The sequence below is a fragment of the Planococcus citri genome, chromosome 5, assembly GCF_950023065.1.
Source record: "Planococcus citri chromosome 5, ihPlaCitr1.1, whole genome shotgun sequence".
NCBI lineage: Eukaryota > Metazoa > Arthropoda > Insecta > Hemiptera > Pseudococcidae > Planococcus > Planococcus citri.
Genome location: NC_088681.1, coordinates 34,633,144 through 34,658,744, shown reverse-complemented (window position 1 = coordinate 34,658,744; position 25,601 = coordinate 34,633,144). Strand labels below are relative to the sequence as shown.

Genomic DNA, 25,601 nt, shown 5'->3' with positions numbered 1-25,601 from the left:
GTAGTTTTTTTTCGGCGTTTTCATTCAGTTTTTGGTACGAGTCTTCGTTTTGAACATTGATCTGTATTTATTGTACAAATAAGTTTAGGTATGGAAAATTTTTTCAGTCCTCAAGAGAAACTTGAAAAAAGTAAAATTAAGTGATCGTTATCCTGAAAAACAATTCTTTTCAGTAGGTAAGCTTATCCATGGATTGGCATATAGGTACAGGTACCTTTGTCTGTTTACCACACTGTAAAACATGAAAAATTTCTTGCTATACCTACCTACTTACCTCTATTAATTTACACCTTATTTACTCATCAATTTTTGTTTTCTGTTTAAATAAAACGTACACAACCATGAACCAATTGATTGTAGGGTATAAGATTAAGTTGATAAAAATGTAACCTAAAATTTTCCGATACACATTCAATGTTTGATAAGTTGTAGTTTCAAAGTAATGCCCTTTTAAAATAATAGGATAATAGGAAGAGGGATAGGCCACACATCATGCAGCTTTCATATTCGCTAATGTTCAGCTTCAATTCGGATTTCGTTTCTAAATCGATAATTTGCTTCGGATGTTTTTTCGAGTTGAAAGTTGAAATTTGGACGAATTTTACTGTGGGGGAATATGTTTTAATATTTTAGCATAATTATTATGAATTTTTTGCCACAAAGAAAATTTTTTCAGAAAATTTTCATCAATTTCAGAGAAGTAACCTTTTCTCTCTCTTACTTCGGTTCTCTCAAACTTAGAAAAATAAATTGCTTTCCTTGGAAATTTTTTTTATTGTGATGAATATACTTATGTTCATTACTTTCCTGGCAACGTGCCTCCAAAATATTGAAAAATGGGAAAAATCCTTATTTCAGAGAAGAGGCACTTTCTTTCTCTTTCTCTTCGGTTTTCTCAAACTTTGTCAAAATCAAATTGCTTTCCTTCGAAAATTTTTTTATTATGATGAATATGCTCATTTCATTCCTAGAAACGTGGCCTCCAGAATATTGAAAAATGGGGGGAAAATTTAATTTGTGTAAACTAGGCAATTTTCTAAAAAATCAGAAAAAAGTAAAATGTAACCGTAGAAGTGGCATAAATTTTGCTTCAAATTCAGAAAAATTTCCTTCTTTGACATTCATGCAGAAAATTACTACTCCAGTCTTGAATGTGAAATAAATTCTAAAATCACACAAATTGTTGAAGTTTAATTGAAACTCACTCAAGTGCAGAAATTTGGTAAGCCCTTTGCAAAAAAAAACACTAAAATTTTGTGATAAGTATCGAATCATTCACTAGGAACCGTGTAAACAATCCTCAGCTTTGCCTATAAAAAAAATTGAAGGAGCTAGAGTAATGTTTTCATTTTCAAACAGACAGTGAATCTACCTACTTATATATTTTTTCAAAATAGAAAATCGAGCTTTGTAATATGTACTTATCTACTTACTTGATAGTACACAAATTCCTAGGTACCTAAATCATTTAAAAATAAAATAAATTTTCGTTCCATCTCAATCTTGGTAAAAAGCAAAAAGTTTATATCTTATTGCACGTTTTAACCAGAGGAATTGAGTCACCAGTGGTACGATTATTTTTTTGCACGTCTTTTAGAAACATAGAATTTTGTAAGTCTCTTTAGATTCAAATTTAATTTACAACTCAAGCTCTTTACTGCAGACCCAAGGTCTTAAATTCAAACCTGGAGATGAAATTTTTTAATTTTGATATGTAGCATAGTGTGTACATAGCTAAGCAGTTGCCACCTCAATATAACTTTTCATTTGGAAAAAAAAAAAAAATAACTCAGAAGACAGCTCACGTGTTTCCGTATAGTCAGCATTTTCCTTCTCCTCCTCTTTAAACTTCATAAATTCAAAACATCAATCCACAGCATCTTGAAAATTAAGGAATCGAAATTTAACTACATTCCTGATGACTAAAATAAAATTTTAAAATTCATTTAATCAAAAAATCAAACTAACGAGCTTAATGCAATGAGCCTTTTTACCTTTTCAATGTACCTACCTACTGAACGTAAAAATCTCTGAAAGTAGGTACATTTAATACGAGTAAGATCATAATGAAAATAATAAATCAGACACTTAAATTTCATAGACATTTTGAGCAAAAATAATTATAATAAATAACGCATAAGAAAATGTTAGAATCTGAGATGGTAAGAAGAAAAAAAAATGTATGAAATTATCGATTCGAAAATTTAGCGAAAAAAATGAACGATCCTATTTTACCACCCACCTGAAAAACATTGATACCTAATTTCAACAAAAATGAATTTGGATGATTAAAATGATTAGGTACCTATCTAGGAAAGTGCCATTTTGATTAGAAAATTTCATTTTTGAGCCTTTTTCTAAATATCTGACTTTGTTTTCAATGAATCTACTAAAAACAAAGAAAATTGCTCTTTTAGTGAGTAAGTGATTGTAGGTATGTGTAAAAATTAATATTTGATATTTCTACTTCATAATTAATTATTACCAATACCTATAATAATCATGAGAACTCTAGAAAAGAAAATCAACTCAGAGCCACACTATTTTTGATCAAATCAATCAGAAATTTAGCGTTCGGGTCCTCAGATTTTTAAAACCTGAAAATATGCACCAAAATGCCATCTCTGATTCAAATTCATTCAACCTCTTCAAAAGTAATGAAAAATGCCCAAAACTCCCATTCGCCTGCAGTAGGTAGGTTATAGGTAAAAAAAATCAAACACCGTGAAAATCAAGCCGTTGACATGCTTATTTCACACGTCACCTTCACGTCAGAAAATTTCCACTCGATCAAAACATATCCCTCGAACCAGGCATTTTCGAAACTGGTTTCCCTATCCCTGCGAATGATATTGCGATAGAAATAAAATTTGAAAAAAAAAGTATTTTATTTATCGAGTGGGCGCGTGTACAATAGCAAAGAAAAACACTTGAAAATCCCTGCTTATACATAAATGGAAACCACACATATTCAACGAATGAAAAAGTATCTACGCGTGTATTGCAAAATCATCTCCCTAGTTAGAGAGATTATTTCATAGCCTTTTGAAAGTGTCGACTCGAACAAGGCGTTTTGTTGAATGAATTCGACGTTTTTGACCATCTGGAAAGGCTCTTTGCTTGTATTTTTTTCTCGTTCTCTGTAGTCATTTTCCTAGCATCGAAACGTTTTGTGAAATGAATAGGGATTGATACTTACCTACATTATAATTTAAGTGGCATTATGATATTAATATTATTTGTAGGCTTCACATTGAAATCTTTTTCTGATACTTTTTTTTTTTCATTCAGTGTTATCCTCATTATAGAAAAATATAGGTACCTATCATTTCCAAATTGAAATGAAATTGTTTCAGTTTTACATTTGTCTACTTTTATCGCTAAATTATTATCTCTTCTATTTTAATGACGCTGCATGCTTCATACAGGTATGAATCGGTTAATAAACACAGGTACGTGTACCTACAGTATGTAGATTCACAGATTAGAGATCAAATAACAGATATTATTTAAATCATTACCCATACGTTAAATATGCACGTTTCGGTGGCTAAATTGTGGCCTTTATGGGAGTATTGTTTTGTCAATCACGACGACATCGACATTATAATGTAGGAAGCTGGTGCCATACGAAACCTTGATTATAACGAAGTTTGCATTCGGTTCCCATCAGATTAACGTGTTATTTTCAAGTTCAAATACTATGAAAAAATTACTGCAATATTTTTTACCATTTTTCTTTCTATTGAAAAATGTTTTCTCTGCAAAAGAACCAGTAAGTTAGACAATAACACTATATTTTATTTTAAAAACTGAAACCAATGATTTTTCCAGGCATACATATTAACTTTGGATACGCTGCAAAGTTGCAAAGGGCCGAATTCAAAAGAGTATCTGAGCTTAGATCACCTGACAATATTTCCGAATCATACAGCTCTGGGATACATGGAAATAATGGAAGATATTCCGAGCACTGCAACGGTAAGCAACTTACAATTAAACAGAAAATACCTACCTACTCAATAGTTCCATCCATATCACTGTAATACGTGTGGAACCGTATACCTACCTATCTCCTATTTAATCTTGTGCATTTGGTTCGTGTTCGTTGATTTTTAGATTAATTTTCAAGCATTCTCTCAGAATAACAATGGAACTTGGATAGAAAGTCCTCTTTCGGTCGAAAATCTAGATTTATGTCGATTTATCGAGAAGGATATGTGGTTTGTACCCATAGGCAGATTGATTTTGAATATACCGGAGCGTTGTCCAATACGTAAGGTGAGGAAAAGAAATAGAAAATTCCGCGATGTTGTTAAAGAGAAATGTAAAATATTACGATTTATTTCAGGGACGTTTACGTTTTAAAAGTGTTGTGATTCATAAACGAACCAAAGGAATTGTACCAGCAGGTTGTCTCAGAGCCAAACTTAGGATTGTGGATAAAGAAAAACTATTGTGTTGCTTAGAGACAGTGACCAAAATTGTAGAGTATTCAAGAAGAAACGAATTTGTGTGTGCGCCGCTCTGAGAATTCTATCAATACTACTGTATCATACCTACATTGTTTATTATCTCATAATTATTGTTGAACAAATTAAACTGATTTACCTACTGTCTACTTCTTGCACATAAGTAGTCTAATTATTTTGCATTTTAAGTAGCTAGCTACGTTTTGATAAAAGGATCACTCAACTCCAAAAAATGAAAGAGATAGGCAACCGTTTGAGCAAAAATTCACATATTTTGCCTACTCTTAATAAACAGGATATTTCAATTCTGAACTACTCAAAGATTTCGATGAAGAATTCTCCCAAGAAGTCGTAGTACACATGGTCGAATCGTTTCAAGTCAAGTTGGAGGTGACCGAATTTAACAAAAAAAAGAAAACATTTAAACACAATACATGAAAACTTTTATTTAAAAGAAATATAATTAAGAATGGCAAACAAAATAACACAAAAATATTAACACAATGAAGGACAAAAAAAAATATGAGGAAAAACGAAATTAAATTTGGTGTAATCTAACTGACGCTCTGCATTCATTCGCGATTCCAAAACGCAATAGCTTTTTGAAAATTGGTTTTATTACTCGTATTTACAAAATTTTCTTTCTTAGTCTTCGTTGTACCTGTAGGTGTAGATAACTGTTCAAACATCTTTAACCGTTCCGCCGTTTTAATCTTGGCTGTATCGGAAAATTTGGAAATTTTATTAGAATTTAAATTTCTATTTAATAAATTATTTTTACCGTTAATAGATTTAGAATTATTAGTACAATCGTCACTCGGCACAACGCTACAACTATATTTACTTTTAATAGCATTATCTAATTTCAGCGATGAACGATCAGAACTCAAATTATTATTTTGAGAACTTGATTCTACTGCTGAAGATTTTAAAAGTGAAGTCTTAATTTTATTTGCATCACTCGAGGAACTAATAGCATCAGTTTTTAATTTACTTATACCGTTGTAAGAATTTTTCGACGAAGAATCGTCATTATTACAACGCAATCGCGATGCTTGACCATTGTTCATAGGAGGTAGTTCAGAACTATAGGTTTCTTTGAATACAACGGATTTATGTAAACTCTTAGGTGGATTTTCTAATTTAAATTGTTTACTAGGTTTATTTTCATTTGTTATATTGCTTGTATTAATTGGTTCTGTGATTGGTTCATCGTACGTAGTTGATTCGCTCGTTGTGTTGCAATTATCGTCGATTTCGTAATTTTTCAATTCGTCGCTATTATTCCTAGAAACGATTTCATTTTTTGCACCATTTTCGTTATCGACAACAAACGCCGCATCTTCTCCTAGGCTGGACATTCTCGATGAATATGCGCCGGATAAACTGACTCTAGGGCTGCTTGACGAACTTGAACTAGTAGTATTGGAACTTCGTCGTGATAAGTTTGTCATGCGTCCTAGGGCACGGATGGCGTTTCCAGTTTTCTGTTTTTACAAGCAAAAATAAGCGAAAGCCACACGTATGTTAGTTTCAAACAAAAACATAGCATTAGGTAGGTATAGGTACGATGAAAAATTATGGGGAAAAAATGTAAACAAAATGAATCATAGAAATCTATCATTGGAAAAATTCATAGGAATGGGTATTTCTTTTTTTTTTCCTTTTTTTTCTAAATGATACTTTTATGCAAAACTTTCAAATCAAAATAACACAACAATCGTTTTAAATATAACATTGTTATTCTCAATCAGCGGTTAATATTCTATTGAAACAAACCAAAACATTTTCAAACAAGCATCACGATGTCTTACCTGCCATTTACGTCTAATTATGAATTTCTTCAGTTTATCTGTACACAATTTCACGCAACTCATTGTTTTATCATGCTGAGCTAACCATTTATGATGCAGGCACTGCTTGGCGGTTAATCGTTTTCTGCGAATATGAAAAATTGCAATGTTACATTATTAATGACGGTGTTGTGTTGTTAATGAGTTTCTAATTAAACGAGTCGATTTTTCAAGAAATTACTCACTCTTTCCTTTTAAGTAATAAAGATGAAATGAAATCTCTGGCGTCGTCTGATATAGCGTCGAATGCTTCATCATCAAAATCGAAATCAGCTCGGGTAATATTTGCAAAAGTTTCTGCGTCGTTTTCACCCATGAAAGGAGATAATCCCGATAATCTTTGAAAATAGAAAGAAAGACAATAATTCAGTTATAAGATATGAATATGATACGTACTCTCCGAGTATGGAGCGGATTAAAATAATTCAATAGCAATACATATTTTGTACTTATTATTTTTTCGTTGACAAACTAAATTGAATTAGTTTTCAACAGAACAATCCTTTTTAACATTTATATAAATTTTCTGCAATTAATAAAAAATTACTTCGGTTTTGACTTTTGAATATCATTACAGATACTGCCTGCAATAATACAGAATACAACTTGTTTAACATCAATGATGAATTTCCATTTCTCACCTTTCTCTCCCATCAAACAAATTTCACCAGACCTTATCTTGTCAGCTCACAGGGGTTTGGTAAATTTTGAATTTTTTGAATTTTGCCCTACATTTGATTTTCATTAGTTCTTCAAAAATCGAAAAATGCACTTTAGTATACCTAAAATTTTAGCATGGTGATGTATTTTTACATGATCTTTCAATCTAGATTCATCTGGTTCAAAAATGTTTGCCGAAGTCCTACCTACAATTAATATGTTAAAAACTAGCGATTTCAGCTGATCTGTCAATCAAAATGGTCGCCATTTTGTTAGTAAGGCCTAAGCCCAACGTGTTTTTTTTTGCAAATTTGCTGTAAAATGTTCTTTAAGATGCCCTCTTTGGCTCTTTTAGTAAAGAATTGTCCTAGAAGATTTTCTCCATACCATACGTCATTCATGCCAAACTTTATCAATAATAAATAAATGAATGAAAATGAACGAATAGACGAAAACTAATTTTAAAAAATTACAAGTTCAGACTTCATCAGAGCTATGAGAAATAAAGATTGAAAAAAAAAAATCATAAATTCAAACGTTCAAAAATCAATTTAACCCCCTGAAGGCCCCAACGGGCCAAACACCGAACCCGCATTTACAAAATTGAAAATAATGAAAATATTCCACAATCCACATTTCCACCATGTTTCCACCCCATCCCCCTGCGAGGTGATAAAATAAAATTAAAAAAAACATCGCTGACGTCAAAGTGACGTCACAGCCATTTTTTGTTTTTGTTTGTGTTTTACAGTAGCATTAGCAATTAGCATTGTCATTTGTCAGTTTGTCTTGTCACATTTGTCATACATTTTGAGTTTGAGTTTGACTTTTGTCATTTGATTTTGAAATGAAGTAAGATAAAGATAAAGTAATCAAATATAATATGTATCTCCGCGTTTCTTTTGTTTCAACTTTCAAATAAATAATTTTTCGGATTTCGCGAAGTTATCGGTGTGCTACGCTTATTCGAAATTTCGGAAGTGCAGTTCGTTATCACTTTACTCTGCTGATAAATTCATAAAATATTTCTGTCAAAATATTATACCATACCAACACGTTTCAAACCAAATAACACGGGAAGGAAGAAAATGAGTACATATTTACAAGCTCGAAGTCGAAACTGTTTTTTATCATTCACGTATCATTTTCTGGTAGCGTACAATTTATTATTGAACAACGATGTGATATCTTTCGTTTGATAAACCACGTGCAGAAAGATACCTGAATGGTATTTTCCTCACATATAAATCTGACAATTCAATTGCAATTGCCCGAAGCTAGCACGCAGAAGCATTTCTATACATCTAACAGAAAATCGGTTGCCAAGAGCTTTGAAAAATGACAACGATAGACGATACTTACAACACGTAACATATAACACCGACAGACCACATATCGGTCTCCGTTCCAATTGGCTCGTAGTTGATGATCTCCGGTGGTATGAATTCCGGCGTACCGAATAATACTCTGACTGGAGTATCAGGTGAGATTTTTTGAGCTAATCCGAAGTCTATTAATTTAATTTGATGCGATATTCTCGAAACACACATTATGTTTTCAGGCTACGAAAATAAACCAAGTTGATGAGAAGATTACTCGAGATACTCGAAGAATAAACATTGGTATTCCTTACCTTTAGATCAAGATGGACAACATTATTCTTATGAATGTACGCTACACCTTCGCAGATTTGTTTCATAAATAAAATGCAATCGCGTTCCGTCAGTGTAAAGTCATCAGCTACAACTCTTTCGAATAATTCACCACCGCTGATACTGGAAGGAATTCAAAAAGGTACGTTGTTACTAGTAAGAAATAAGAATTATTATAGCCAGTGGCATTATCCTGATATATTACTACTTACTATTCGGTAACCATCATCATTTCTTTCACATTCTCGTAAGCAGCCATTAGTTGCAATAGTTTAGGGTGTTTCAGTTGATTCATAATGGTTATTTCTTCTCGTACTTTTTCTTTATCTTTGGATTTAATGCATCGGACGAACTTGGCCGCGTAATAGTTTCCAAATTCTTTATCGCGTACTTTATGCACTATACCGTATCGACCTTTGCCAAGCTCTTCTAATACTTCGTAATGGTCTTTGAATGTTTCTCCATTTTGTATGTACACTCGTTTCGGTTCAATTGGCGAGCAAATATCTGTTAATAATAATTCGAGCGTAATTAATATTTACGTAAATTTTCACTATCAATTAGTAGTGTAGCTGTTTTAAAATTACCTGCGTGAGTGATATAAGTAGGAATGGATTCCATACTGGGGTTGCTTAAACCGTGCTTGTTTTCAGCTCGAATTCGAAAGATGTAAGATTCGCCGGGGATTAAACCTCGTATCGTGCAGAATAACGAATGGCAACTAGAATTACAAAAATATTTTGTAAAGTAGAACTTTAACACGTGGTGAATGAGTTCGTTTCTAAATTTTCATTACTTTTCCATGACTTTTCTCCACGATGAATTTAAATACGAACGCATTTCTATCGTGTAACCGGTTATGATACTGCCACCGTCGTATGGAGGACTTTGCCAAGTAACCGTTGCGCATCTATCTCCTGCTACTGAATTTGGTTGACCTTTTGGAGCATCTGGTGATCCTGCGAATTGAAACAAACGTAAATTTAATCCATTTTTTTTTCATGAACAATAGAAAAGCGATGAATGTACTAACCTTCGACAGCCAAAGACGTGGTATGGGTATCGTTTCCTTGGACGTTTTCGGCACAAATCTCATATTTACCTCCATCGTCGGCAGTTACTCGTTCGATTTTCAATACCGAAGACCCATTTTCAGTATTTATTGAGATTCGTTTGTCAGGCAGTAATTGTCGTCCCTGGAAGTTGATCGAATGATTATTGATTTGATAACCTATTAATGTAAATTTTTACCTATCTATAATATTGATACTTACAGCTTTTATCCATCTAAGCGATGGTTCCGGATCTCCGGCATATGTGACTTTTAACGAAACCGTATCACCTCGTAAAGCTATCATATCAATTGGACCTTCGGTTACAATGGCAGGAGTGAAATGACCATTGCAGGGGAGAATGGATTTACAATTAAATGGCGATTTATCAATGAACGGTTGTTCCTCTTGAACTGCCAATTGACCTGTCGATGTAGCATCTCCGTAGCAATTATAAACTTCACATTTATACGATCCGGAGTCAGCTAAAAATACGTCGTTCAGTCTCAAACTAAATTCTCCGTTATTATGATCGATGTATTGGAAATCATCGCAGTTTGGTAACTTTTCACCATTCTTGTACCACGTAATTTGCATCGGAAGTTCACCTAAAATAATCATTTACGAAAATATGATAAATATTTTAGAAAGTCTCGTGCCGAGAATTTTATTTTCAGTGAACGGATTAACTATTATTATACAAAGTCACTGATCTCGTTTCCGTTAGTAGGTAGCCTATTCGGTAATACGAATTACTAACCTTGTAATTTAATTTTAAATTCAAATGGGTTCCCTTCAATTGTGGAAGATCGCGGTGGTAAACCGGTAACGAAAACTGGTGGCTGAAGATCCATGTTATTGTTGTTATAGTCATCGAGTACTATCAACTCGGCGGAACATCTAGTTAATCCGGAGTTATTCTCGGTTATACAGGTGTATACGCCTGAGTCATCGGTCGTCAAGTTATCAAATTGTAAACGAGCCGAAGTTTTATCACAATGCGGAGTTATGTTTTGGGTGGTTTTTAGAGATTCGCCGTTTCTGTAACAGACCAATAATGAATTATGATTAATTTTAGACCACGATGAAGCTACCTAAACCAATCAGTGCCGCCGAAAAAAATTTAAATATATCACGTACTTATACCAAGAGGTCGACGTAGACGAAGACGCATCCGGTACATTACACGAAATTGTGCATTTACCGCCAACATTGGCAACTTTACCAATGGTATGACGACTGAAAGAACCATCCGATGTGCGCGTCCTCGTACCATTAGTTTGTCTATTTCGATGATCTGCAAATAAAACGAATTATTTACTCCTCGGGTTGTAAATACCGATACCACAAAACTCTTGCATTGAAAAACTTACTCATAATATCTAATCGAGCGGTGGCTTCGCATCGTCCTACTTCATTTTCAACAACTATCCGATAAAGACCTTCGTCTTCGGCGGTAATGTTAGCTATTTCCAGTATCCTGAGATCGTCTCGTTCTTGTATCGAAATACGAGAAGTTGGAGTGATAACTGTGTCATTTTTGTCCCACGTTGTCGTCGGTTCCGGATGACCACTGAGAGCACATTGGAATCGTACCGTCTGCCCGAGTTCAGCTATTTTGTTATGAGGCACTGCATAAAATTTTGGAGCTGTTCTTCTACGGAACCGGTGGCCAATTCGGAGAGCTGATGCGTCTGCAAATTGAAATTGAAGATGATTAGATTGGTTGATTGAAAAGATGCGAGGTGCTATTTTCTGTATTGGTTTCTGTATACCGTCTGCAGGTGAAGTAGTTCGCGATGAATCTTTCGGTATCGATAATGGTGTCGATCCTCTTGATCTGCTGACGCCGGATGGCCTGTTCAATTGTCTGCTGAGTAAGTTCTCTTTTTCTTCAGGGACTAAACAAGAATTTGTTGTTAAGTTCGTATTATTTTTGGTCCATGAAAGATTTGAACTACATATTTTTAGGTATGCAGGTTTTTTTTCTAGTTTTGATATTTTGTTATAGGAAGGTTTTGATCGTTTTGAATTTTTTTTTTTTTTCTTGAATTCCCTGGTCAATTCTCTGAAATAAAAATTAAATTTTGTCCCCTTTCCCCTTGCTTCTAAAAAAAAAGATGAATGATTGACAGAAATTAGGACGAATAAAAATGGTTTAGGTACGAAAATCGTAATTTGTATTTTTATCTCGTCGGGTCTATCCCCCCCCCCCCGCTCGATTCATTCACAAAGTTGTTCATTTGACGAGTGAAATTGTAAGTAGTGCACGTACCATCGACGATTAAACACGCTGTAGTTGTTGCATTTCCAAGATTATTATTGGCTATGCAACTGTATCGACCTTCATCTTCCGGATAAACGTGTTTGATGATCAGCTTAGCGACACTTCCGTTTTCAATGGCTTCGAAGTCGTTTCCAAGTGGTATCAACTGTAATTTAAAAATCCACGATGAAACAGAATGTTTACGCTGGAGTTAAAACGCCTACAATTTGGAAAAATTGGGCATCCGAAGATGATCTTTGTTGAAGAAACAGGAGATGGATTTCATATTTTGACACTCTCAGTGGATACCAAACATGGGATCGAGTTGAAGAAGATGAAGAAGACTTTTCGTGACTTGTGAAAAAATTAAAATAACAATAAAACATACGGATCTTACCCTTCCGTTTTTATACCATCGAAAATCAACATTGGAGGTATCGCCTTCGGTATGAATTTCACATTCGAAAGTAGCCGAGTCACCGTCGCAGCATTTGATGTCGGATAGGTGTTTCTTTATTTTAGGTATTTTTTCCACTTGACTGTACGAAAGATGAAATAGATATTAGGAAAAAAACGAGTTGGAGTAAATAATACTATTTACGTGAATTAAATATCTTTACGTCGGACATTACCTATATTTCATAGTTTCGTTTGGCATTCCAGCTTCGGTCTCTGTATCGGCGAGTAAATCTGGTTACGACGAAATTTATGGTTTGTAATTATTGACATTACGAGAGTGCAGCCCTTAAGCTAATAATACAAACCTTTGGAGTAAACTTGTAACGAAACTAAGGCTTTAGTTTCGCCATGCTCGTTGCTGGCTGTCACCGTGTATGCTCCTGTATGATCGAATCTAGCTCGTGGTATCTCTAATTGGTAGTATGAACCGGCGGAGGATAACTTGAAGTCGTCGCAGTCTCGATAATATTCAAGCTGTAAAAAGTACAGTACATATTACCTATGTTTGATTGTTTGTATGTCTATGTATACGAAAACTTCATTAGAACATTGATATCTTATGGTAGAGGAAATACAGTCGCGTTTGCGTATTAATTCGCTGTCGTGGAAAAAACAAAACCAAGGTTGGACGCCATAACTATGACGGACAAGTGACAAGTGTCCATTCTTGTTTCGTATATAAATGTAAACATAATATGTACGTTAAGTATACGATCGTTGAATCGATGATTAATCATTGCGCCAATAAGCATAGTTGAAATTTCCCTCGTTTGTGTGGCTTTTGAATTTATTTTAGAGGAAAAGTTTTAAATAAAGGCTTTTTTGGGGAGGAGAGGTCAAACAAAGCCGAAAAAGTGAATTTATGTAATACCATCAGTGTCTTTGGTAAGCAGCGAAGTACAAGTGTCATACAGAGTGGTTTTAATAAATTTCGCGGTGGTTGAAATTTGAAAATCACGTGAAAATCGTGTTATAAATGGCATAAAAAATATTTTTAAAGTTGTAAAAATAACTGAAAATAACGTAAAATTAATTTTGAAGAACGAAAAATTTGTTAAATACTTATCAGTAAAATTGTTTAAAATTTTTTATGCACCACTCAAACTTTTTTTGAATTGAATTGAAAATTTTTAAATGCCATAAAGTGGGTAAAACAGCATAAAAGTTTCTAAATAAATCTATTAAAATGATTGAAATATCCTTAAAATTGTCTGAAATTGTGGAAATTTCAAAAAAAAAATTAGGCATATGGTATAAGTTATTGGTGTTTTTGGAAACCCTGAATGCGAATTTAGCCTCAGTTTTTTGATTGTGCCACTTCATCCAAGGCTCCTAGCTCTAGGTTCAAAATTAAAGCGAATGGTACCAGTATAGTGCGACTCGTGATTGAAATTGTTTTCAAGGACGCCGAATATATTGTGATCATAGTTTTTTTTTTTGTCCTCATCTTTATATGTACCTCCTTTTTTTTTTCAAAGTTTGACCAATGAGATAAGTGCTATGCATGAGTGTAGAAATCGCATTCCCTGAGTCTTCCATCACAACCGAAGAGAGATTGAGATAAAGAGCATGTGTCTGACGTGGCTGTTCGCGGAGTTCCCGTATTATTAATGTACTCAAATACATACATACATGATTAGTATGTTAATTAGGACCACTTTCGTTACAAACATTTAATGAAAAAACGACCTTTATTCGCGATTTAATTAAACTAAGCCTGATTTTCAGCTTATCTTTCGCAGACTAGTTTGCGTATTTTGACGTAAGGCAACATCGAGAAGCTCGATTAAAACGATGAATCATCTTTCATAAATGAAAAGACACGGGCTAGTAAAATTAGGTCAAAGGATACCGGCGGGATTTTCGCGCTCGCGCGTCAATAATAATGAATGACTAACGATGAATGAATTCATTGAGAAAAATAAAAAAGTAATACAAATAACTGCGTGTGGATTCGTTTATAATATGTATAACGTCAAGCGATCAGCTTTCTGTGGATACGAATGTATGTATGTACAATGCCAAAAGTTAATTATTATGATTAAGCGAATATCCGTGGAGCGATAATAATATGCTACATTTCTTTTTTTGTGCAAGACATAAAGTAAGAAAGAGAAGAAAGTCAAGGGAAATGAAATAATTGTTGACGTACGTATGTATAAGAAAGACAATTGAATATGTTTTTATGTAGATAGGTAGGGTACCTACATGTTCGTAGATATTATTCAACTCGCGCTTAATCGATTTACTAACGTGTGTATGAAATGAAAGCGTATATAAAGACATTTTGTACGTACCAAATATTATTTTATCTATCCATAATTGACGTGTAGGGTATGCACGCCGTCAATGTTATGAAAACAATCGCCTGTGGTGGTACTGGTGGTGATACGAAGCTAATGCAAAGTGTCGAGAAAAATTACGTATATTCGTAAATACATGGGTATACTATGGTTATCGATAATGATTACGCTTGTCTAGCCCGATGTAATGATTTATCGATGCGTTTATGACGATGATGTTTTGTTTATTATGTGAAAATTCTCGAACCGAAGTAAATTAAGTTAATAAACAGGAAAATTTATTATGTTGACGACGCGAAGTTAGAAGGAAGAGAAGCGGAATTATACCCAAGATTTCTTCATAGTTCATACCAAATTTAGAAGACCGGAAGTTGCTCGAAATTTTCCATTAGAAATGCAGTGGCTGAAATTGCGAAGCAACTTACGACTCCTTCCCTTTAAACTTTTGGACTGCATCGCTTCGATGTTATCAATTAAATTTTTCTCAAATTAATCTCATCGATCTCGATTACACTATCGCTCTAAATATCCCATCCACGAGTAGGTCAAATTTAAAATTCTCCCTTTCTTTTTCCTCGCCCCAACTTCTACTCATATTTCAGAATTTCGGATGGTAATTTTTATTTTATTGAGAATGCAGTTTTCTCATGTTTACAACGCTTAAAAATGTTGAACCAAAAATTTAAAAATTCATTTTTTTGAAATATTGTTTTAAATAGAAAAATTCTGATTTAGTGGTAAGAAAAATGTGAAAAAGCTCATCTTCCCCAATCTTGAAAGTGCATTTTATGAGAGGAAAGGCAGTTGCCCAATGGGGGTTGGTCGTTTTTCAACTTTTTTCAAAATTTGCTGCGCCGGCTTGAGCTAAAAGGTTGAAAATTTTCAATTGTTTAAATTTTTTTAAAAACTTTTTTTCAGTTTAGGTGATCTTTTGACATTTTTAATGCTTGCATATAATCACTTTTATTATTCGTTTTTTCCTTTATAGTCGGAGGGAGGGGTGTACTGCGCCTATCCTCCCCCATCGATCCTCCGGGACAACTTTTTTCTAAAAAGAGGGGGTCCTAAGGAACATTTGAAGGGTTCAATTCCAAGTCGGCCTAAGTCCATTTTTTCCGTTTCGAGAAAAACACAAATAAGTGTTTTTCTCGCCCTTCCGCTTCAATAATAAATGATGTGATTATATGGTTGTGAAGCTTGATCTTTCTGCTTTAAAGTACCGTATTGGTATTTTTTTAATTTTGCGTATTTTCAGCTCCAGAGCGCGTCAAACAGTCACAAAAAGTGGACTTAGGCCCATTTGGAATTATCTGATGTTAAAAATTTCGAAAAAGAGCTGAAAAACGCGTTTTTTCAAAAAAAAATTCACGAATCATTAATTTAATACATTTCTGAAACAATTTCATTTGAAGCACCTTCAAATTTCGTCTCTCGAAAATCGTTGAAAAACTTGAAAAAAAATCTGATGCTACGCATCACAAACTTTCCGAACATTCTTCTGTTAAGAACTAAGCGAAATAATTGTAAAAATGTAAAATCGTAATATCGTAAAAATGAGAAACACCCGCCATCTCCATGGCGATGCGGCGTATTCATAAAATAATCACTTTAAAATAAAGCGTAACTAATTCGGACCGCGCCGCGCCTTATGCGTTTCTACTGCAGGTGAACTAAAAGGAGACAAAACATGTGTGATGTTTACCACGTAAAGACTAAGCCTTAACAAATGTTGGAGTTGCCTATACGTTCCTTTTTTCGCATTTAAAGGCTCATAAAATTTTTTCTATGGCACTTACGAACTCCAAATTCTTACTGTGCTGTCTTTACCATGCTTCCGACCACCTCTACAAATTTGAATGAGATATCATAATTAGGTCGCTTTTTATCGCGTGTACAGACATTTTTTGACACATACATACATACATACATACATACATACATACATCAATACATACATACATACATACATACATCATCTCAAAATTGCTCAAAACAAACTTGTGTGAAGTCAAATTTCAAAAACGAGTGTAAATTCCAAAGTTCATTTTCCGGCCGAAAACAATACTTTCCTATACATCGCTTCGCGCTGTTCGGAAAGTAAAAACCGGCACAACCGCACTTGTATACAAATACTCTTAAAAAATGTATGATTTAGGCCACTTTGGAATAATCAGCTGTTTTTTTGAGCCGGCAAAACAGCGCTCCTGAGCGAAAAAAGTAACGCCAGGTGTTCGGGCAAGGTGATAAAGGTGTTAACCGACCTGTACCACCAGATGGCGCTGCTAACTCAAAAATGATAAAAATGGACTTAGGCCGACTTGGAATTGAACCCTTCATTTCTAGCCCTTATAGATCGAAAGAGCGGACAAAAATTGATCAACTATCAAAATTTCAAGTGCTAAAGTGCTTTTTTCGATTTTTGGTGAATTTTTGAAAATCAAATTTAGGCCAAAAATAAGGGAAAAAATCAAAATTTTACCAAATTGACCTAAAAAGCTGAAATTTGGGATATGCCCTATTTTCGACCTGCCAAATCGTTTGGAAACTATTTCAAACCGTTTTGAGCGGTTCTGGAATCTCCAGCAAATTTTTTAAACTTGAAATTCCCACATTTCATCAAAGGGAGTTGGAAAGCTGAAATTCATTCTGCAAACTAATTTCAATACGCTACAAAGTCGACTACAGGTGGGGAGCATAAGGACCTACTGCACCCTCTCCCCCTCCGCCAATCCGCCGGGAGAACTTTTTTCTTAAAGATTTCGGAGCTTCCGGCGACTTTTTTTGAAAATTACTGGGACCTCCAGTACATTTTTGAAACTTGAAATTTCCCCGAAATTTACTCTGCGCTCCAATTTTAACGCCGTCTGAAGACGACTTCAGGTGAGTTCTAGTCATTCTGGAGTCTCCAGTAGATTTTTAAAACTTAAATTACCTCAAAATTTCATCAACAGGTTTCATGGCATTTTTTGGAAAATTGAAATTTCCAAAAAGTAGCTGGAAGCTTCATGAAACCACCGTGCAGTCGACTTTATATATCGTATTGAAATGAGAGGCGTTTCGCGATATGGGCCCTTGTGGTGATTCGATTGTTTTTTTTTTATTGGCCATTCCGACTTTCTTTTTCACGAGAAATCGAATGGTGCAATCAGATTTCGCCTATCTCATCAACTTCTCGTTTTAAAAATTATTTGAACATGAATACTCAAAAGCTCACATTTTTGAGAAATCAAAAACAAAGTTTTTTGTTTGTTTTTGATTTTTAAAAAAAAGAAAAGAAAAATGTCGATGGAAAAATTATTTTATTGTTGTTACCTAGTATGTAAAATTTCATGGCGAATCCGAATTTCTCGGTATTTTTTTGCAGGGTAGTCAACGTTGGGTAAATTCGGCTGTTCACCGCAAGGTCCCTTTTCTAAATTACGAATATCAGGCGATGATGAACGAATTTCGTCAAAATTTCCCATCCAACCTATGCGCAAGACAACACTGCACCCGAAAATCGAAAAATCGAAGCGATTCGATGTTTTCTCTCCTGAAAAAATTGAAGTACGAGTATTACCACAAGGGACCTTATCGCAAAACCCCTCTCAAATTAGTTTGTGGAGTTAATTTCGGCTTTCCGATTTCATTTGATGAAATATTGTGAAAATTTCAAGTTTCAAGAATCTGCTGGAGACTCCAGTAATTTTCAAAAAGTGGCTGGAGGCTCCAAAATGACTTGAATTCACCTGAAGTCGTCTTCAAAGGGTGTTAATATTGGAGTGCAGAGTAAATTTCGACTTTCCATCTCCATTTGATGAAATTTTGAGAGAATTTCAAGTTTCGAAAATCTATTGGAGGCTCCAGTAATTTTCAAAAAGTCGCCGGAAGCTCCAAAACGGCTTGAATCCATCTGCAGTCGGGACTCCTTCTTTAAGAAAAAGTTCTCCCGGAGGATCGACGGAGGAGGCAGTAGATCCTTATGCCCCCCCCCCCCCGACTATTAAAATATAATCAATTATTTTGTAATCATCTCCTTGAGGTGGTGAAATTAGAATTTGATTAACTACTCAAAATGAAGGCCTCTGCTGAATTTTCTCAACATTTCTCCCCCGATTTTGTTCGCTTCTCATTCAATTATTTTATATTCTGAAAGTCATTTCTTGACTTTTTTCAAAAATGTTTTTGAGGTTTTTCAGGCATTTTTACTAAATGTTCATAATACATATAAGACGCCTAATTTGAGTGTTGGAAATCGAAGTAGTAAAATTATTTCTCCAAGGATGCAATACTTGTAACGTCAGTTTCTTCTGTGATGAAGTTATGAATGAAAAAAATCGATCTCTTCCTAAATTTTTGAAAAATATGAATAAATAATACTCTTATTTTCACATAAAAAATGAACACAAAAAAACCAAAATCTTTTCTGACTTGACGTTATTCATCAAGAACCCTTCAATCAGATTGAAATACATATTTGCACGATTTCTTATGTCTTTATCAATGATTCGTTTTTATGACTAATGTGACGAAGAGCTAGTTTAAATGATCTCGAATGTTTATCTTTGATCGCAGATCTAAATCCGTTTTTGTAGTAGATGATGGATCTGAATCTCTAAAAATTGAATCAACCGATCCAGATTCAGTTTTTACCTGGATCTGCTCTACCCTGCCCTGCCTTATCGTGAAGTTTGAACTTCATCGTACAATAATTTCACCGCAAACTCGACCGTGACCTCTGTATGTGGTACCGGTTCAAAAAAAAACTATTTTTATGTAATTTTAATCGCCTTGGATGGTAAATAAATGGGGATCTGTTGAACCTCATAATTTAGGGGCAGAACTGCATATTTTCTTGAAATTTCGTATTCTACGCTCTCATGGAAAATTTAAGGTGATCCCTGTCTCAGAAAATTTTATTCAGTGTCGATTTTATACTCCAACTTCTGCATTTTGTATCATATTATTGCACTTTTTTTTGTAATTGAGCCACTCTCCATCAGCTTCAAATAAATGTAATATGTATCAATAGCATAGAAATTAGTGCGGACATGTGCTAATCCCCTTAATGCGTTTACGCTACGCGTACACATAAAAATTCTCACACATTCTGGAAGTATTTCGCTTGCGTATGTTGACTAATTGCGGATCGGCCGACGAGAAGTGACGCATATGCCATTATGGTGGATTTACACGTCAGCGCGTCATCATCACAAACGAAAAATTTGCTCACCTTTGCCGGTAGGTACCTGTTTTCAACCAAGTGACCGGATGAAGATAAGACCCATTGCAGCGTCGTCGACGTCGTCGTCATGAGCGACAGTGACCACTGACCAGGTAAAAGCGGATACTGGACACTGGTCGAGGGAGCCAATTGGTGTACTGGATGGCGCGGAGAATACTCGGCTCATCGGCTGTCAAGCATGCGGATGCTTCTTCCGCGATTACGGCCGTAAATTATTAATCAGCGAATTGCGTGACAGAATTCCAGAAGCGTTAAACGGTATGGTCACGTCGATGTTGTAAAATACGTAGACTTATATGGGTATGGGGAGTTACGGTAGACGGAGAGTTCTCGGCAAGGACGAGCTTCTTTTAGCTCGACCAAGTACAGGTTCAACATTTAATAATTATGTTACGTGTACCAGCGTATCTTTCTTTCTATGTGGATTGTAGTACTCGCTATAAAGTTATACTTCGGATGAAATTTTATCGTCCTTGTCCCTAACGCTGTCGTATGGTTTATTTACATGCCGCGTTCTCCTTCTCGCTGCTGGAAAAGATTCGTGGGAAAATCTCGTACTCGTAGTACGCGAAGCTACGCTGATGAAGATGAGCATCTCATCTACCGTAGATGAAATTCATACTGGTAGACTGAGTCATCTATCGGATACGCTGTTCGACGAGTTATCACGATTGGTGCAGTTTGATTGACAATTTACAAATGTATCCTATCGTTTCAACGACCTTTCATCTTTCAATGATTGGGCATTTTTTAAACCATCTAGACATACGTGATTTAAAAATGGTGCTGAAACACGTGTCCGAAAAGGCGTATACATGTCTGTGTACATGTAGGTACATTACATGTAATACAGATGTATGATTTGGACTCTGAGAAGTGATACACTACGTCGTATATATTTTACTCCATAATAAGCTGCCTTATTGGTACCTACGATTGCATAATCTCGAGACTGTCTTGAGTAACCCAGCTATAGCTAATATTCCAAAAATGTCGTGGCTCGTCGACGATCGTGCATCATTTTGCAACACCTCTCTTGTCTGTCTGCCATACCGACCACACATCTGACTAAAATCAAATTACAACTCTACACCAAAATGGTCTTCGTATACTTAATAATACGAAACCACGACTTAACCACACCACACAATACAAATGTACACGCGAGAACAATATTTATACACATTGCTCTGTATATATTTTACGTCTCATTAAAAAAAAAGAAAAAAAATAGGTATACATTTATAAAATGCCGATACGATTTACTAGTATACTGGTTGGATATATTTTCAGTCTTCTGTGCGACGAAGAGTATGTTTAAAAACGTCCTTCGTTTCCGTATCTATATTAAAATCAAGTAGAATGCCATATTTGGATAAAATAATTTCGTTTTAATCCGCTAACATCAAAGTTCTTTTTCTTGTATGTCTCTGTCCTGTTACCTGGTTAGATAATAATAATGGAGATGGATTTTCATGAGTTGTACGTTGACGAATATGAATATTAAATTGTCTGCTGGTACGTTCGATTTGTAGGAGACTAGATACTGGCCAAGATAAAGGGAGCATGTCAAGGTACCTTATACCTATAGTTACCTATGGTTATTTGTAACCCATGCTATTGTGATTTAGAAAAAGGTAATTGAGTTTGAATGTACGCAGGCCAAGACACCTGGGGTCGTCGAGTTGTATGTTTGCGAATTGAAACTGAGATATGATAAGATATTCTCTGATTTCCGGTGTCACGACCGATTAATCGTATAGTGAGTGTGCTATTTTGAAACTATGTGTCTATATTATTAACTTTCGTGGGCTTAGAGTTCTCTCATAATTTTTGTTTTTTTCTTCATTTCATTGTTGAGGTTTTCTGAAGCAATTTTATTATACGAGTTATTCAACTTATTTGAAGTTATGCTTTTGGGGAAATCTAAAATCGCGCTGAAAGCTTCAGAACAACTGCTTATGGTGTAAAATTCAACTGGAGGGAGTTAATATGTGTAGGGTCATTCCACGTCAATTCGACCAAGAAGTGGTAAGAGGGGTCGGCGATTTTTTTGAAATTTTTCCTGTGGAAAGACCTTTTGAAGGGATGACTAATGGTGCAAATCGCAGCCCTCTGGCTCTTTTTTAAAGGCTGCTAGGGGGTGTCAAAGTTTTCAGTGAACTTGAAATATCATCCATTTCAGCAGTGGGTTACTCGATAACCGCGATACCTACCAAAATGGAGTTTTTTCCAATAGTTAGTGGCTTTGAAAAGCGTTTTGGTGATACCATAAAAATCAGTGTTACCACTTTTTTTCGTGCAAAAAATTAGCTTGAAAAGTTTCAAAACGTTGTTTTCATATCGTTTCGACTCTCAAAAGTGCTGAAAAAAAATATATTATGGACAACTTTTCATGCTGAACTGCATATTAAAAAATTGGGATGGCGTCATTTCGTAAAGTCGGTTTAAAAAACCTGAAAGTTTGCGAAAAAATGCGATTTTTTGATTTAAAACTTGCAAAAAAGTTTTGATTGGTGAAGTCATTTGACCTGTATTTTTACGTATCCGTTGAAAATGTTGAAAAAACCCTTTCACTCGATGAAATAAACTCATCACAAAAAAATCAAAATTCAATTTTCAAATTCCAAACATCGAAAAAAGTTTGAATACTCAGTTGTTTTATTTTGACCTCTTTACGTATTTCATGAAACAGTTGATGAAAATTACACTTATAGCAAAAAAATTGAAATTCGTTTACTGAGTGAATTGAAAAAATGAACGAATTTCATTTTTTCCCTAAAAATTACCCAAAAGTCACACCTTTTGTGTTTTAAAAAATGTCAAAAAGCCTCACTTTTCAACTAAGAATTTGGCCAAAAAAAAGGTCTCCTACTTTCTACAAAGATTCCAAAAAAGTACAATTTTTTTGCCAAAAATTGTCTTAAGGTCTTGCTATTGTCAAAATTCTCGCTTTTTAGCAATATTGAAAAGTCTCTCTAAAAAATGCAATTTTTTTCCAATAATTCCCAAAAATTGTCAATATTTTGTTTTTTAATTTTTTTTTTCAAAAAGTATCCAAAAACTTTGCATAGGTAGAGGTATTCGCAAGAAGTTGTCGAAAATTGTCATTTTTTGCTAATAACTCCCAAAAAGATCTCCTTTTTGTTAAAATGGTTGAAGTCGTGATTTTTGCCAAAAATTATAATTAGAAATTTTTGCTTTTTAACTAAATTTTTGAAAATATGTAGTCATTTTTTGCAAAAAATTCCGAAGTGTTGCTTTTTTTTAAATGGGTACCTACTTAATTGTCCAAAAGTTTCGCTTTTTGACAGAAATAGTCAGAAAACCATTCCTTGAAAATCAGAACATATCAATTCCTAATGTTCTACTTTTCCTACTTTAAAATGTTTTGCTCGCATTTTGTCACTTTTTTGGTTACCGAAGTTACTTTTTTCTTTGGAAAAAATTGAGTACGAGCCCTGTCTTTGTCTCTTCTCACCTCTTTTTTCTCTGTACCTCCGCTCCTAGGCACTTGAATAGGTAATTGTTTGAATTTTATAAAATTTTTGAAACATTGCATTACAAAAATATCTTCTGATGATGGCATGATCGAAAATTTGAACAAATCAGAGGTAAAATTTTTCATGAATTTTTTCATCTTTGGCACACGCGGGGAGTGAGAGTCTAGATTTTGATGGCCCTGTTTCTCTCTTTTTTGTGTATCTTTGCAAATACTACACTCCTCGACCATTGTGTTCATATAGGAAACTTATTGCTATTACGTGGTCTATTGAGTTGAAAAAAGTCATTCGTCTCCCCCTCTTCTTTTCTCCCCTTTCCCTCCACTGTGTCATATTCATAAATACGTCGAACTGTTTAGTTTACGAAAATTGAATAATTTTTTAACGCACCATTCACATCTTTCCCACGAATCAATCATCGACTTTCTATGAATCATTTTCCAAAAATATTCTAAATGGCTGGTATGATGTTTTCTTCCATGATTAATCCTCACGTGTTGCTGGTGAAATTGCTAATTTTCAGGGGTAAGTGATTCACAAATTGTAAAATATCGTACATCCAGAAAATAGTTTGATTGGTAAGCCCATCACATGTGGAAGTCGTTCACGAATGATTCATGTAATCTATGACTCAAAATTTTGACTTCCTGAGGAAGAAAGAAAAGTTCATCTAACTGAATTTAAGGTCTGTCTTTCTGATAAATACGAGAGTACTTATACTTAATATACAATTTTTACTGTTCAAATTTTTATTCTGCGATAGCGATACATATTTTGAATAAACACATACGAAGGCTTCTCACGTATGGTTTGCTAATTAAGGTGGTTGAGATTTTAATGAAAGTTGTGGTCGAGAGCCAAGACGAACCCACTCCAACTTTTTTTAATCGACGAATTTTGATAAGTCTAATATTCTGTACCATTGATAATTCTTCGTTTATCCGAAGCCCTTCAGTCCCTTCTTCATATGTGGTGTAAAAATGGCAACAATGTATAGGCCTAATACTATTTATCTCAACTATTATCTACCTGTAGTGTAAGTCGTTTAGATAGGTATTAGGTATAAATTATTCGTAAATTGACTACTTACGTAGTACGTACTTACAACGATTGAATGAGACTGAGAGGGGAAGAAACGAAAAGTAAAAATCGTGATACTATGGTAAAAGACACGAGTGAATTTGCTATGTGAAAGAATCACCTGTACATAATGCTACATATTCGTATTATATGCAGAGGGTCTGTATATGTGGTGTGGTGAAGTATCTATCTAGTAGATAGTTCTTTTTTCTAACGAGCACGCCGAAGGATATATGTAGTATTAGATACGCTTACCGTGCATGTAATACCGTGATCATCAATCACAAAAGCTCAACTATCGCGAGTTGTCTGTAGTACCTGAGTATAACTATGCTATTGTGTCTATTGAAAGTTATAATACATAGGTAATGTGTATTTACTCAATTTCAATATGGTAGCTGCGAACTGCGAATGTGTCAGAAAGCATACTCGTGTATTCAAAGGTCAATATTCTGCTAGCGTCATATTTGATGAGTTTCTTTTATCGAAAACATGTACACGTTGAAGTGATTATTTTACTCTCAAATAACAAAAATGAAAAAATGTAGTCTTTGAATTTGCAATTGTTACGGTTAAAAAGTAGGTCTAGCTGTCAAACATAGGTATTTTTAATTTATTATGAAATTGCGTAAGAAACGTTTCTGGTTAATAACTCGCCACCGTGTTGGGTTTGTGGAATACCATACGTAGATTATGGGCTTGGGGTGTGGGGGAAGATGATGGTAACTTAAGTTTTGTTTTTTGTGTTTACGGCTTGTCACGACTAATTTTTTTCATAACTAAAATAAGTACGTCGGTACTTGGTACCAAGCCTAGATGTATTTAAGTTGACCATTTTTGGACGTTTACAAGTTTCTTAGTATGACAATGAAAAAATATAAATTATTATGAGATTTTTTTATACAAAAGTAGGTAAAATCCACGATTTCGACGAATAGATGACGCGGATAGGTCGGATGTGTTTCATGACCATTTTTAGTGGCGAGGTATTGTGATATGGAGTCGTACAAGTGCTCAGTTTCTGTGAAATCACCTACTCAGTGATGTTCGTTGAATTCATAATTAAACTAAATCAAA

The 25,601-nt window shown here is 34.5% G+C and overlaps 2 protein-coding genes across 5 annotated transcripts in view; one reads left to right on the top strand and one right to left on the bottom strand.

The window, feature by feature from the left end:
• The first annotated feature begins 3,449 nt into the window (after positions 1–3,449).
• Positions 3,450–4,619, top strand: LOC135848834 (uncharacterized). Its single transcript, XM_065368901.1, has 4 exons — positions 3,450–3,775; positions 3,835–3,981; positions 4,120–4,281; positions 4,352–4,619. Exons 1-4 carry the CDS (start codon positions 3,704–3,706, stop codon positions 4,529–4,531), a joined length of 561 nt encoding a protein of 186 aa, XP_065224973.1. The 5' UTR covers positions 3,450–3,703; the 3' UTR covers positions 4,532–4,619.
• Positions 4,620–4,892: 273 nt separating this feature from the next.
• LOC135848824 (titin-like) overlaps positions 4,893–25,601 on the bottom strand; it is a 69,896-nt gene continuing 49,187 nt past the window's right edge. For 3 of the 4 annotated variants that reach the window (XM_065368878.1, XM_065368879.1, XM_065368880.1), the window contains exons 27-44: positions 12,720–12,888; positions 12,588–12,645; positions 12,353–12,494; positions 11,965–12,121; positions 11,465–11,590; positions 11,063–11,383; positions 10,830–10,986; positions 10,450–10,730; positions 9,912–10,297; positions 9,671–9,833; positions 9,434–9,596; positions 9,225–9,358; positions 8,850–9,144; positions 8,619–8,760; positions 8,348–8,547; positions 6,511–6,663; positions 6,287–6,410; positions 4,893–5,959 (exon numbers count right to left, since the gene is read on the bottom strand). In XM_065368878.1, coding sequence (XP_065224950.1) covers positions 5,045–5,959; positions 6,287–6,410; positions 6,511–6,663; positions 8,348–8,547; positions 8,619–8,760; positions 8,850–9,144; positions 9,225–9,358; positions 9,434–9,596; positions 9,671–9,833; positions 9,912–10,297; positions 10,450–10,730; positions 10,830–10,986; positions 11,063–11,383; positions 11,465–11,590; positions 11,965–12,121; positions 12,353–12,494; positions 12,588–12,645; positions 12,720–12,888 — 4,086 coding nt within the window. In that variant the 3' untranslated portion in view covers positions 4,893–5,044. The remainder of the gene's footprint in view (positions 5,960–6,286; positions 6,411–6,510; positions 6,664–8,347; positions 8,548–8,618; positions 8,761–8,849; positions 9,145–9,224; positions 9,359–9,433; positions 9,597–9,670; positions 9,834–9,911; positions 10,298–10,449; positions 10,731–10,829; positions 10,987–11,062; positions 11,384–11,464; positions 11,591–11,964; positions 12,122–12,352; positions 12,495–12,587; positions 12,646–12,719; positions 12,889–25,601) is intronic. The other variant, XM_065368881.1, reaches the window with a different exon arrangement.